This window comes from Maylandia zebra, linkage group LG16, assembly GCF_041146795.1.
Source record: "Maylandia zebra isolate NMK-2024a linkage group LG16, Mzebra_GT3a, whole genome shotgun sequence".
In the NCBI taxonomy this organism is placed as follows: domain Eukaryota; kingdom Metazoa; phylum Chordata; class Actinopteri; order Cichliformes; family Cichlidae; genus Maylandia; species Maylandia zebra.
Genome location: NC_135182.1, coordinates 25,669,350 through 25,683,718, shown reverse-complemented (window position 1 = coordinate 25,683,718; position 14,369 = coordinate 25,669,350). Strand labels below are relative to the sequence as shown.

At 38.7% G+C, this 14,369-nt stretch overlaps 1 protein-coding gene across 1 annotated transcript; it reads left to right on the top strand.

Moving 5' to 3' along the window:
* The first annotated feature begins 4,645 nt into the window (after positions 1-4,645).
* On the top strand, positions 4,646-13,580 carry stx19 (syntaxin 19). Its single transcript, XM_024805510.2, has 6 exons — positions 4,646-4,831; positions 6,856-7,005; positions 7,678-7,974; positions 8,094-8,330; positions 11,467-11,679; positions 12,533-13,580. The coding sequence occupies exons 3-6, from the start codon at positions 7,753-7,755 to the stop codon at positions 12,767-12,769; spliced, it is 909 nt and encodes a 302-aa protein (XP_024661278.2). The 5' UTR covers positions 4,646-4,831; positions 6,856-7,005; positions 7,678-7,752; the 3' UTR covers positions 12,770-13,580.
* Positions 13,581-14,369: the final 789 nt, after the last annotated feature.

The window sequence follows — 14,369 nt, the reverse complement described above, 5'->3', positions numbered from 1 at the left end:
TAGCGAAATTCAGCAGGAAAAAAACCCAGATTTGTGTGTCTTTTATGTGTCGTTTTTTTCTTTCTGTTCACTGGCCATGCAGATGACTAAAAAGTAACAACAGAGCTGTAACTTTAATTATATTAGTACTCATTAGGAGCTCAATAAATGTGCTTCTAGTGAAGTTTTCACCAAATTGCTCATAAACTGCTAAAAATTGTATCAAACATAAGTTGTGCAATGGTATTGAAAACCCATAAATCCAAACAATGAGCTGGAAGACACTTGAGTACTTTGTGAAAGCTGAGCAGTAATTTGATGACCAAGAAAGTGACCCATTCAAAGTATCCACTCATTTGCGCCAACGTTAACACCAAATTGATTTAGAATGTTTTAGGAATTCATTCTTACTTTTCGCCATTAAACTGTATAATAACTCTTCATTTTCTGACAGGTGAACACACCTGTAAGGTATGAGATCCCAAAGATGTATTTGCATTATATCTTCATGCAGCTGTTTTATATGGGTTCATATGGCTTATTAATGCAACTTGCACTTGCTATCTTAAACAGTGTTTTTACTTTTACTGTTTTTAACTAATTTCATTTTTACTTTTCTGTTTTTGCTACTGTTATAAATACATACATTCCTCCACTATCACATAGTATGAGGAGGCCATTACCAGGCGACTGTGGCACTTTTTTTTTTTAACTCTGTTGTTTATTTGTTGTTTATTGTAGAGTGTACTATTTTTTTTACTGCCTATCATGCTTCTGTAACATAAAATTCACTTGTAGGATTAATAAAGGGTTTATCTATCTAGTTAAATACTTGACAACTAGTTTCTTAATATAAAAATTATGTTGGACTTGGACATATTTTTGGGTATATATATATATATATATATATATATATATATATATATATATATATATATATATATATATATATATACTCAAAAAACAAAAAAACTGAGAGAGAGTGAAATGTCAGACTGCAGGCCTCAGTTAGCATTTTAAATGCTTAACTGTACAGTTACAAAAAGGACTTTAAAAGTATTGAAAAAAAACTCAAAACAAATGTCAAGATAAAGAAAACACAAGATATCTGGAACAAAACCAGCACATAAGCACAAAAACCCTATACTAACCATCAAGCACAGTGGTAGATGCGCGATGATTTGGCTGTGTTTTGCAGCCCCGGGACCTTGCAGCCATTGAATTAACAAACTCATCTTTATACTGAAGGATTATGAACTGAAATTGAGGCCATCTGTCTATAAGCTAAAAGTACAATGATCCCACACCACACACCAAAAAGTCTACATTAGACCGAATCAAAGGCTTTCAGTGATCCAGTCAAAGTGCTAATCCTAACCCAACCCACCTGCAATGCCATGGTAAAAGCTTAAGAGAGCTATGCATAAATGAATGACCACGAGTCTCAGTGAACTGCAGCAGCATTGTAAAAAATGAATGTTGTTATATGCAAGGATAGATGGAACTGTTGTTTGTCTGTCTCTTGTTTTCCTGGTGTAGGGCCTCCACCTATTGGCCCATTCAAACTTGATTGGTACATGCCTATATGCCTACTGATCTGGACACAGGTGTGAACAGATGTAAAAAACTGATAAAGTTATAGAAACAACAGTTACTTTAACGTATTGCTGATCATTGTAGTTTTGCAAAATGTTGAATGGGTCTACGTGGGTTTTCACACATAGCTTTACTTTTTTTGTAAAATAAATAATGACACTGTGTAAAATTTCATTGTTGTTGTTCAACAGAGGGTGTATGTACCTACGTTTAAGACCTGCTAAGGACTGGATCATTTCTAATTATGTGCTGATGCATAAAAACTTATGTTGATTCCATCCATTTCCCGACAGTGATAAGGCATAATTGTGAGTCCAATGATCTTGGCAAACAAGTATTCCTCAGATTTAGTTGGGATTTCTCTTCCAGTGTTTTGGTTCTAGACTAATTTACACAGAGCTGCCATAATTAAAGGTTGAGATAAGATCTGTTTTGCCCAAAGGTATGGAAAGGATTTAATAATGAGATGTGGTTTGAATGTGTGTGTGAGAACAATAGCAAGCACAAATCTGAATCAACCCTAACAAAATCAGTGATGGAAGAAGATATTTAAGAGCAAATAATCAGGAAAAAAGAACAGGAAACAGATTTATACAGCAACATTTTCTCTGTGGTGCTGATGAAGGTGAGTTCTAATACTCAGAAATCTTGTTTTGTGTTGTTGTCATACAATCTCGCCATTAGGAATAGATGACTCACAGTTGACACACCATAGCAACACAGAGAGTTATTACACACATGGTGATCAAACTTTAACAACAGCATTTTTGTAGTCATCATGTGGTTAATGTTTTTCTTTCTTTCTTTCTTTCTTTCTTTCTTTCTTTCTTTCTTTCTTTCTTTCTTTCTTTCTTTCTTTCTTTCTTTCTTGCTTGCTTGCTTGCTTGCTTGCTTGCTTGCTTGCTTGCTTGATGTCTATGGAAAAGCTCAGTCACTCTAGTGAAGTATAGAACTGTGTAAAAGCTTTGAATCATCCCTCATTTCAAAATTTTGCTGTGAAAACGTTGATGTCCAGGCTCTGGGGAGGCCAATCCATGACTGATAGTGTTCCACTGCATTTTTCTATCTGTCTATATTTTTACTGCATTGGGATTTTGTTTGGGATCATTATCATGCTGAAGAATGAAGCTGTTGGTAATCAGCTGCTCTCCAGATGGTCTTGCACGGTGGCTCAAAATTTGATTGTTCTTTTCTGTGCTCATCATTTTAGCAGTTGGCAAAATCTCCAACATCTCATCAATGCAGCCGAAACCATGACAGAGTCTCCACTGTGTTTTACAGGTGGTTTTAGACACTCACTGTTGTACCTCTCTCATGACATCCTCTGTGCATAGTAATAATTAATGCAATTTTTCAAATTTGCATCATCACTCCATCAAACCTCTTCAGACCAGTTCTTGTGTAATTTGGCCTTTCTCCCGGCCTTTCTCCCGGCCTTTCTCCCTGTTTTCCTTCCTTAAGAATAAGTTCTTGACAGCTACCCTTCCACAGAGACCATTTCTGATGGGGCTTCAACTGAAGGACCAGATGTGTCTTTCAGATCCTTTATTGGTCTCTGCTGAAATTGTTTTCTATTTCTTGAGGACATGCCTTTCAAATACTGTTCATCCACTTTAAATAGATTCTTTAGGCCTGCCATTTCTACTTTTGTCTTCCATTTACCCAGTTTCATCAGTTTTGTAAGAATACACTTCACACCATACCAAGTTATATATCAAGTTTTTGGCTATTGTCTCTTTTGGAATCACTTTGTTGGTGCAAAAATGCTATATTATGATGGTCAAACTGTGTTATCTTTGGTAAAATGGGTTCTTGGCTAAGTTGTGTGTCATGTATATGATTCCTAGGTCAGTGTTAAATGACTTCACAAACAAACAAAAAGTTACTCCCCTGAAAATGGTCAGATATAAGGACTGGGCTAAAAATAAGCAGCCACTGTCCAAAGAAAACCTTTGAAAAACCTTCAGAAAGGCTGGAGAACTATTGCTCAAGACCACTTAACCAGACCAATTACAAGCAATATACGTGTTTTGGAAGTAAAATCCGAAGAAATCAAGTAGAGCTTATTAGTCTAGTTTTGGTACTTGCTCTTCCTCTTTTACGTATTTGTTTTTGTATCACAAAAGTAGGAAACATTATGGAAGAGGTATGTTTTTAATATCCAAGTACTCTGTCCTAATAAACAAAAAAGAAAAAAAAAGAGTACTGTAGTACACAGTGCTGTATTATAAGTCCTCTGCCTTTTTTAGTATTTTAGTCTCTTTTGTCCTTTGGTAACATTTTAAAGCTGTCTCAGATGAAGTAAATAAACAAAACAAAACAGGAATATATGGTGAGTCAGTATATCTCATTATTTCTGTTCCTTCTCGCTCATATATAGTTTCCCCATCATTGCTTGACTACCAATCTGAATTCTGAAAAACAGTTGCCACAGTTCTTGAAAAAAGACAGTAATTATGCAACCAGCATCCAAAGTTTCATCTCAAAAAGAGTGAACTCTTGTCCCCACTGAAGTCTTCTCTCATCCTCAAAACTTCTCTCCCCTCTCTTTCTCTGACAGTGCAGATCAAACAGCTTTGCACAGCGTGTTATGCTGCATAGCACAAAGTGACTGTGTCCCTTCTTGTGTTGAAAAGGCTCCTAGGTTTCAGGGAGCTTGTCAGTAGAAATCTGTCAAAAGTACTCAGCTGGGTTTGTTGGACTAATACCCAAAGACCATGAGGGCTTACCCCAGGAATCTGGACACTTCACAAAGAAATTAACTTAGCAAATCAAAAGCTCAACGCCCTAGCTGACACCCTAACCACAGTCCCCTTTGTTTGGTTTTAGCAGTGTACACAATACACTTCTGTTTGCTCTGCTCTATTTTCCTGCCCAGGAGTAAGCCTGAGGGTAGGGTTTGTGTGTTCTCTGTACTCACCATCCTGTCTCTCCCTCTTCACTTGTTTCTGTATGTAAGCAAATAAGCCTCCAGTCTGCGTTCCTATTGGCTTTACCCAGGACTTTCTCTAAAGAAGGGGAGGTCCTTGAAGCCAACTCAACCACACTTCCTCAAAACTTTCCTGTGAGGGTTTGCGAGTGTAACTGTCTTGATAGTGGCATAACTGTTGCAGTGTCGTTCTGATGACCATCCGGTAAATGTAAGGAGATCTAAAGGTGATCTGATATCATCAAAGACTGTTTGTCTTGGACTACATTCCTGGTGTGAAGGGTAATCCTACCAGGCAGCCTATGATGGAAAACTAACAACATTAAGGTAAAATACATATTTCAGATCAAACGATTGTTATAGCCTCAGAACTTTGTTTCTAGAAACATACTATGATTTGTATTTGAAGGGCAAGAAAACGAGACTAAGAGAAAAAGAAGCTGAATGTCCGTGTATGTTCAGTGTTTTTATTTATTAATAGCAAGCACAACTCCAGCTAAAGAAAGAGAAAAAGTTGGACCAACTACTTTATCTGTTACATTGTAAATGAATTCTTTCAAGACCAGCTTACAACATACAATTGTCTGACCTAGGAAAAATAGGCTACAACAATTGAGAACTCCTCCTTCTCTACCTGCATTGAAATAGGAGAATGTCATCAGAAACACAGGAAAGGGAGGAGATGGATGGGTGGAAGGAAAATATTTGCTTCTTTCACAGACCAAAAATGTTTTCACAGAGTGAGACTGAACTCCTTGAATTAAGCTCTATTCTGTTCCAGGTTTTTAGGCTAAACACAGGAGAATGTGCTCTCAAATCCTTTGAGCAATTTTTTTAATCGGCTCTTCCATGCGGAGCAGGTGGGGAGAGCAAGAAAGAAAAAGAGAGAGGGAAAGAGTTCACCTCAAACTATACTTGTACATTCTTTGAACTCCTGTGAAGTTTATATAAGTTACAATGCACACTCACACACACATAGGATCTTTCCTGTTTGAAATCTATCCAGAAGTGGGATACTCTGTGATTTGAAACGCTCCATTCCCCCCCCCCCCCCCCCCCCCCCCCAACACAATCATGTGCTTGCAAAAGATTATTTTACTGCCTCTAAAACTCAAATCCCTGTGTTGGCTAAAGCATTTTAAAAATGTTGGTATGACCATTTTAATGACAGAAATATGCAGTTGAGTGCACTTCATTGGTCAAAAGCATGTAGAAAATCTAAGTCAGTATCTCATGACTTCAATCAATATGCAGGAAACCAAAAAAAACATCAAATTAAATGCTTTCTTTAACAATGTTTCTTGAGATATTGTTTTAATAAACTTCCAACTAAATAATCAGATGTTTATCCAAGTGACGTTATCTGTTCTCTGAATTATTTAGAATGCGACAACCTGGCGACAACCTTCTCCGTCTTCTGTTTTTGTTGTGTGTAGAGTTAAACACAAACAAGTCAGTTCCCATGGGAAAATGAGCTCAAGTCTGTTTGACTGATTCCACAGATAAACTTTTTCCCTGTTTTTCTTTCTTGTTTTTTATATATACAGTTAAAAATGCTCTGTACTAAGCAGAATCCCAATATGACTCATCATTTATACTCATCAGAACAAATAAAGTCATTACATACATACAGAGTCAACTGCAAGATTACAAGCTTTACCTACAAGTATTCTGTAAATATACTAAGGGAGGGATTTAGGTGGTTAGTGACAGCCTTTGTATGAAAACTTAAGGCCTTACATAATATATATATATATATAATGCATCGATTAAACCACCACTACGTCTAGTTGGTTGGTCAGCAGCTGTTTGTCTGGAACTTCAAGTCCCACAGGATCTTAGCCCTGTTGTTCTCAACCACCTTTGGTGCTGTGTCCCATTGGGAGTTGGGGACTTCTAGTCTATATGTAGCACAGATGTTGCTAAACACTGTCTCAACCACTTGATTGTCCTTGTCAGTGTACACTGTCCCAACTTGCGTCTTACATCCTGTTGCATAGTCTTCAACTCGGGTTCTGTCAGCTGTGGCAGACTCCTGCCTCTATAGATCTGGTGCTTATAGGGCTTGTTCTTGTGCTGCCATGATTAGAGTGTCTTGGTTGTCCTTTAGGCTGGCCTTTTCTAGCCTCTAGTAGGATTTCTTGATGTCAGCCACTTTCTCTGTTGATGTATGCAGGGGCTTGGTTGTTCATGATAGTTCCTCCTCCTGTTCCTCGTTGCCATAGCCATCCTCTGAGTAGCTCATCTTGTGGACCATCTTCCTGAATTAACTGTGGATGCTTTGTGTTTCCTCTTGAATTGTGGCTCTGAACCTCACTAATTCTTACCTTCTCTCTTCCCATTGCACTTAGAACTTCAGGCATTGGGTGCAGAACTCCATGCATTTTGAGAAGCCTCACACTTTTCCAATCTGAATGACGCCCCAATGCCCTTGCAGTAGATCCTGCGAGCTAATCGGCTAGTTCACTCCCGGCATACAGCTTGATGTCATCATATGGGAGGTGAGTGAGGGTCAATCCACCCCTGAATCTATGTCCATATTCACTTTTAGTGATGAGCTAAGTTGAGGCTTACACAGAACAAAAGCTGGGATAGCGCAGCCATCTTACAGCAACCTTATTTGTGCTGCCACGTATTCATGAAGTGGTCTTAGTGTCTTCAGACAGTAGGCTTGGATCATATAAGGGCCTAGTGCTGTCTAGCTCTTCACTGCGGATACTCATTGAATGTTCAGAGCACCAGTTATGGATTTTTTTATAGTACAACTAAGAAAGAAAATATTTTTTAAAAATAAAAAATAAAAAATATTATTGTATTTCATATTTTAAAATCATCTAGTATTGACAGAAGTAAAAAGAGCTCATTGCCCATGACCCTATTGTCTCAGCTGTTTCCCTTTAGAATAATTGATACTCAAACCTCTTGATTTAGTGTCATTCTTAAAATTTAGAAACAATCCAGACATGAACTCTAAAAAATATCCATATTAGAACTACAAAATGTTATTTCGTGCTTTTGGTGAAAAAAAGGGCATAGTCATAGACACTTTTTTTAAACTGATTGAGACATTCTAGCTTTACTGTCAGTATTTCATACTTTTGTACTGTATATTTTGTTATTATTTACTACAGTGTGTCAAAATGAATAATTTTTCTTTTATTTATTCTGTTCAGGATTTTCTCATCAGCACTGGCAAGATCTTTACATACTGTAATAACTTATAACTGTGAGAGGAGTGCTTTTTCATAATGAGAGACAGATTGGTGGAGTTGCAGCAGAAGGCTCAAGAGTTATCTGTGGTTGCAACTGAGAATACCAGTCCTTTCTCAGTGGAGGATGATGATGACGACTCTGTGGCGTTTGGGGTCATAAAGCCACAAGCTGTGGTGTTTGAGGAGGAGCCAGTCATTCAGGACTTTCTGTCAGAGGTTGAGCATATACAAGATGACATTGCAGTGCTGGAAACAGAGGTAAAAATGACTAAACTAGACTTGCATTTAGCATTTGTTTATTTATTTATTACACGATATTTGCAGGATAATACTTACTATGTTATTAACGTGTGTTTCCAAATCTTACCTACAAACAGGTCCTTAAGTTCACTCAACAGCAAAAGACCATGGTGGCAACCATGCGTCGTTTTAGTGTGATGAAAAAAGAGAGCAGCATAACACGAGACATAAAGCTCAGGGCTGAAAGCCTCCACCGTCGTTTAGACAACCTTTCGAAACAGGTCCAGAAAACTATGGAGCAGCAGGGACCTACTGCTGCTTTAACGAGAATACAAAGCTCCCAACATGCAGCACTACTCCGCCGCTTCCAGCAGGTCTGGAGTATATTCTTACTATCTTTTTTTTCTTTTTGATATTTAACTCTTTCTTTCTTTTTTTCTTTCTTTGGTAGATTAGTTTGAAAAGAGTTAAAGTTTCACACACACAAACACACACACACATACACACACACACACATATATATATATATATATATATATATATATATATATATATATATAAAACACCCAGCACGCCTGCGGGCGGTTTATCCTTCAAGCTCAGGTCCTCTACCAGAGGCCTGGGAGCTTGAGGGTCCTGCGCAGTATCTTAGCTGTTCCCAGGACTGCGCTCTTCTGGACAGAGATCTCCGATGTTATTCCCGGGATCTGCTGGAGCCACTCGCCTAGCTTGGGAGTCACCGCACCTAGTGCTCCGATTACCACGGGGACCACCGTTACCTTCACCCTCCACATCCTCTCGAGCTCTTCTCTGAGCCCTTGGTATTTCTCCAGCTTCTCGTGTTCCTTCTTCCTGATATTGCTGTCATTCGGAACCGCTACATCGATCACTACGGCCGTCTTCTTCTGTTTGTCTACCACCACTATGTCCGGTTGGTTAGCCACCACCATTTTGTTCGTCTGTATCTGGAAGTCCCACAGGATCTTAGCTCGGTCATTCTCCACCACCCTTGGAGGCATCTCCCATTTTGACCTCGGGACTTCCAGATTATACTCGGCACAGATGTTCCATGTATGCCTTGCCTGCTAGCATCTTGCACCCCGGCGGAAGGGGCTACATGAATAGGATGCGGGACCTATGGATTCTTCGATATATATATATATATATATATATATATATATATATATATATATATATATATATATATATATATGAATACATACCACTTAGACCCCCGGAGAGCAGTCATTTTGGTTTTCTACCTTAGACCCCTGCGGAGTCATCATTTTGCGTTTCTACCTTTAAAAGCCGGAGAGCAGTCAGTCAAATGCTGGAGTCATTCATATGTATATTAGGTCGTTACCTAGGAATTCTGGAGGGAGGGGAGTGGGGGTGAGTGATTGAGGGGGTGGGGGAGTGGAGTGTTTCAGTTTGCCATCTTAGGGAGAAATCAACACATGTCCTTTGTATGTCCTTTGTTGCTGACATTTATTGATGAAAACAGTACAAAAAACCAACCATTTGTACACATATTTACAAATAATGATAAAAAGTGAGTGAGAACATTTCAACATTTTCAGCAATCACTCACAATCCTGGCACTGCCACGGTATCTGTCGTCTGCATTTACCACATGTGTACCTGTAGCAGTGAACACATCGCACAGTGGCCTGATTTTTTTTGCATCTGTGTACTTGGATTTTAGGTCGCAAGCCACCCAAAACTTGATCCCAAACTTGTCAGGTTTACTTGCAATATACTGCAGGAAACAGCACCGAGTCTTTGATGGGAAAAGCTGTTCATCAACGGTGATATGTAGACCAGGGTTGTAGCACGTGATGCAGTTGGTGACAAATGATCCCCACACACTGGAAATTGCAGCGAACTTATCAGTCTTTGCTCGATCACTGCGGGTGGACTTGTCATCAAAGCGTAGGTGTTGCATGATGTCTTGGAAGCGGTTTCGTGCCATAGTTCCAATTATCTGTGGGTTTCCCAGGTTTGCTGACCAGCAGTCATTTACCGATGGAACCCTGTAAACCCCCCGCAAGATGACAATTGCAATAAATGCCATTAGTTCAGGGAGGTCCATGAACCAATGAACATGCTCCATGCACCACTCAGCAGGCCATTTGTAAATATGTGTACAAATGGTTGGTTTTTTGTACTGTTTTCATCAATAAATGTCAGCAACAAAGGACATACACCCATGTGTGTTGATTTCTCCCTAAGATGGCAAACTGAAACACTCCAAGTTGGTGACTTTTGGAGATTTGTTTCCCTGGATGATTGAGAATGCATCAAGATGAAACACAAAAGGAAGCTCACCGCTTTTGTTGCTGCCATAAATGCCATTAGTTCAGGGAGGTCCATGAACCAATGAACATGCTCCATGCACCACTCAGCAGGCCATTTGTAAATATGTGTACAAATGGTTGGTTTTTTGTACTGTTTTTATCAATAAATGTCAGCAACAAAGGACATACAAAGGACGTGTTGATTTCTCCCTAAGATGGCAAACTGAAACACTGAAACACTCCACTCCCCCACCCCCTCAATCACTCACTGAGTGATTGAGGGGGTGGGGGAGCTGCTAAAAGCGGTGAGCTTCCTTTTGTGTTTCATCTTGATGCATTCTCAATCATCCAGGGAAACAAATCTCCAAAAGTCACCAACTTGGAGTGTTTCAGTTTGCCATCTTAGGGAGAAATCAACACACATGGGTGTAGGTCCTTTGTTGCTGACATTTATTGATAAAAACAGTACAAAAAACCAACCATTTGTACACATATTTACAAATGGCCTGCTGAGTGGTGCATGGAGCAAGTTTTGGGTGGCTTGCGACCTAAAATCCAAGTACACAGATGCAAAAAAAATCAGGCCACTGTGCGATGTGTTCACTGCTACAGGTACACATGTGGTAAATGCAGACGACAGATACCGTGGCAGTGCCAGGATTGTGAGTGATTGCTGAAAATGTTGAAATGTACTCACTCACTTTTTATCATTATTTGTAAATATGTGTACAAATGGTTGGTTTTTTGTACTGTTTTCATCAATAAATGTCAGCAACAAAGGACATACAAAGGACATGTGTTGATTTCTCCCTAAGATGGCAAACTGAAACACTCCACTCCCCCACCCCCTCAATCACTCACCCCCACTCCCCTCCCTCCAGAATTCCTAGGTAACGACCTAATATACATATGAATGACTAGCCAATTTAGCTTCCACTTCCACCATTTGACTGCTCTCGGGTTTTATAGGTAGAAAGGTAGAAGCCTGGGGATGCTAGTGATACATACATACATAAATAAATATATACATTTATCTGTATTTGATAACGTGAAAAGAAATGCAGTAAATGCACTGTGAACACTGTGAAAACTGTCACTGCACCGAAGACCATGTTTATGTTTTCTACTGATGATAAAAAACAGGGGACTAAAACGTCTCTCATTCTTCATACACTGTCTTCCTCTTATTTCTTTTGGCTGTAATTATTTTCAGGTAATGCGAGAGTATAATGAAGGCCTGCTGACCAAGCAAGAGCGCTGTAAGCACTTCATTATCCGGCAGCTGGAGGTATCAGGAAAACCTGTAACAGAGGAGGAGGTGGATGAGATGGTGGCCACCGGAAATTGGGAGGTGTTCAACGAGAACCTGCTGAATGATGTCAGAATCACGCGGACACAATTATCTGAGATCGAACAGCGACACAAGGTAAGGGAAGCACAAGTAACTCACTGGACCAACACAAAGGTAACAATAGATTCTTGAAGGCACCTAAAACAAGCAGCCATTCATGGCAAATAAACTAATTCAGTGTTCTTTATTTGATAGAAATTTGCTCCTTGATAAAGTTAGATATCCAGTCTGTTCATGCTGTGAATGTGAGAATCTTTAATAACAAAAATTAACAAGAGCGGTTTGAGAATGCATATGAGATAATATATCAATATTCAGCAATGCTAAACAATCCTTTAAAAGGCTCTTGGAAATAGATCTGGATCAACGGTGGAAGCTAATAACATTGAATCTGGCCCAAACCCAACCTCTGGTAAAATTTTCATGCAAATTCATTCGCTTTTTGATTAGCCCTGCTAACAAACAGTCAAACCTAAACAAACACATATCCTCTTTAAGGGAGGTAATAAAAAAGTGCCATTTTTAGCATGTTTTACAAATACACTACATCAGCTGACACAAATGGGTAAAGGAGCAGAAAAGGTTTGTACTGGTTGTTATTCTAGACATTTATCAGAGATTCGTGTAGACCTGGGACACCAGGTGAATAAAATTGACTCCTTGAGAATAGAAAGAAGTAGTGCTCTCTGTCCTAACAAACACCTTTACAGCCAGTGTTGAATACAGAGAGATGTGTTAGTGAAACAGGACATTAATCACTAAGTATATAAAAGTCATGAGAATGTTGAGCATTTTCCCATGCTCAGGTCATGGTCTTCCTCAGCCTGCTCCTTCATTGCGTCTTAAATCTTCTGGTCCTTTCTCCCATCATCTGACTAATGTCTCTCTTACCTGCAGTATTAATCCCACTATCCTTCTCCACCAACAGGAGTTGTTGAGCCTGGAGAACAATATGAAGGAGCTTCGGGACCTCTTCATGGACATTTTCATGCTGGTGGAGGAACAGGGGGTCTTTATTGAACACATTCAGACCAATGTAGAGATGACGCAGGATTACGTGGTTGCATCTAATGAGAAGTTTAAGGCAGCTGCCAGGTATAAGAAGAGGAACCCAATTCGACAGCTTTGCTGTTGCTGCTGCCCTCCATGGCGATGCTGCTTGTAATACATAGAATAATTAGAATCATAGCTTATTGGAAAACTGATTTTACTTCATTTTACCTGTTGGAAGTAAGTAACACTGGCTTTCAGTACCGCTAAAGTGACAGGAAAGGTACTGAACTTTTGGCTGTTGAACAGAGCAACAGTGAAGACAGATTCAACAGAGCATAGAAACCAATTAGGGGGAATGGGCCAGAATTGGTATGGGAGGCACCTATTTCATTCAAGAAGGTGTGAAGCGGCTGCTATTAGAAGAGACAGTTCTGTGAGTGCTACTCACCAACACTGTTGCTTACTGGAGACCTTCACTGTCATCTGACAGAGGTCGCAAACAAGGGGAGGCCACTGACTTTGCTACATCAGCAAGACTGATATCTCACCGTTTTTCTTTTTTTTTTCCTTTTGTCCTGCTACACGAACTCTTGATAATGACTTGTGGCTTGTTTTTAATACATTATCTGCACTTTAAAATGTCTTTTCTTTTGAGCACAAACATAAATTTACTTTAAGAGTGGCATTGAGCCATTAGATATTCATTCCAGTCTTGGTCCACATGCTGATGGAAAAAAGTTGTTTTACAATTAGTCATTAGTCTCATTTGCATTTCAAAGTAAGATCATTTTCAGTGAAAGAAAAAAGTAATTAATTTATGCACTTTCACATAGACGTATTCAAATAAAACTTTGAATAATGAGGCTTGATCAAAATATTTCTGCCATAATCACAAAACTGCAGGAAATCATCGAAGCCATTTGTGTAAAAATAAGAGCGAAAATTACATTTGAGGAAATTCATTAAATTCTTTATGTTTTGCATTTTGAGTGTTATCAATTCTTTTGGAACCGTTTCATTGTTCAGATGAATATTTTGCACCAATATGCATCATTATTAACCAGACTAATACACTACACAAAAGGGAACTGGTTTCAGAAAAGGAACCAAAGTATTACTGGGAATATGTTGACTGAAAAATAGAACCAGCAGACTCACACATGATGATAAGTAATGATCTTCTCTCCCCCATTTACTTAAGTTAACTGTATAATATTAACTAACAATCCCTGCTCATGACAAAGCCAAAAATAAGTGCTGCATTAATTCATTAATTAACTGCTGACCTTCCTCACTGGAACAGCTGAAACTCCTCTTTTTGTCTACAGTGCCAGTGATGTTCCTCAGTGAGTCATTGACCCGTGTTCTTGGGAATCCGGAACAACATACAGGTGAACTAGGTGTGTCAGAGCTAGCCTGGATAATCTGGTTTGTCTACTATCCCAGGATAGTTTCCACATAACAATCCCGCATTACTATAGGAATACTGTGTGTACACATAGCAGTTCACTTCAAACGCATGGTAAGATGACATGCCTTGGTCAAATAGTCTTCTGCTTAACTATATATTTAATTATATATATAGTTATATAGTGTTTATGTAGTGTTTAACAATAATATACATATAGTTAAACACTACAAGTATATTATAATTTTAACTCTAGCTGTAAATTAAGAATAAAATTTGATCATAATAATGACCTTTAAAATTTGTTTAGTAAATTACACATCTTTTTTTACAACATTCAAATGTAAAAAGATGTGTAATTTAC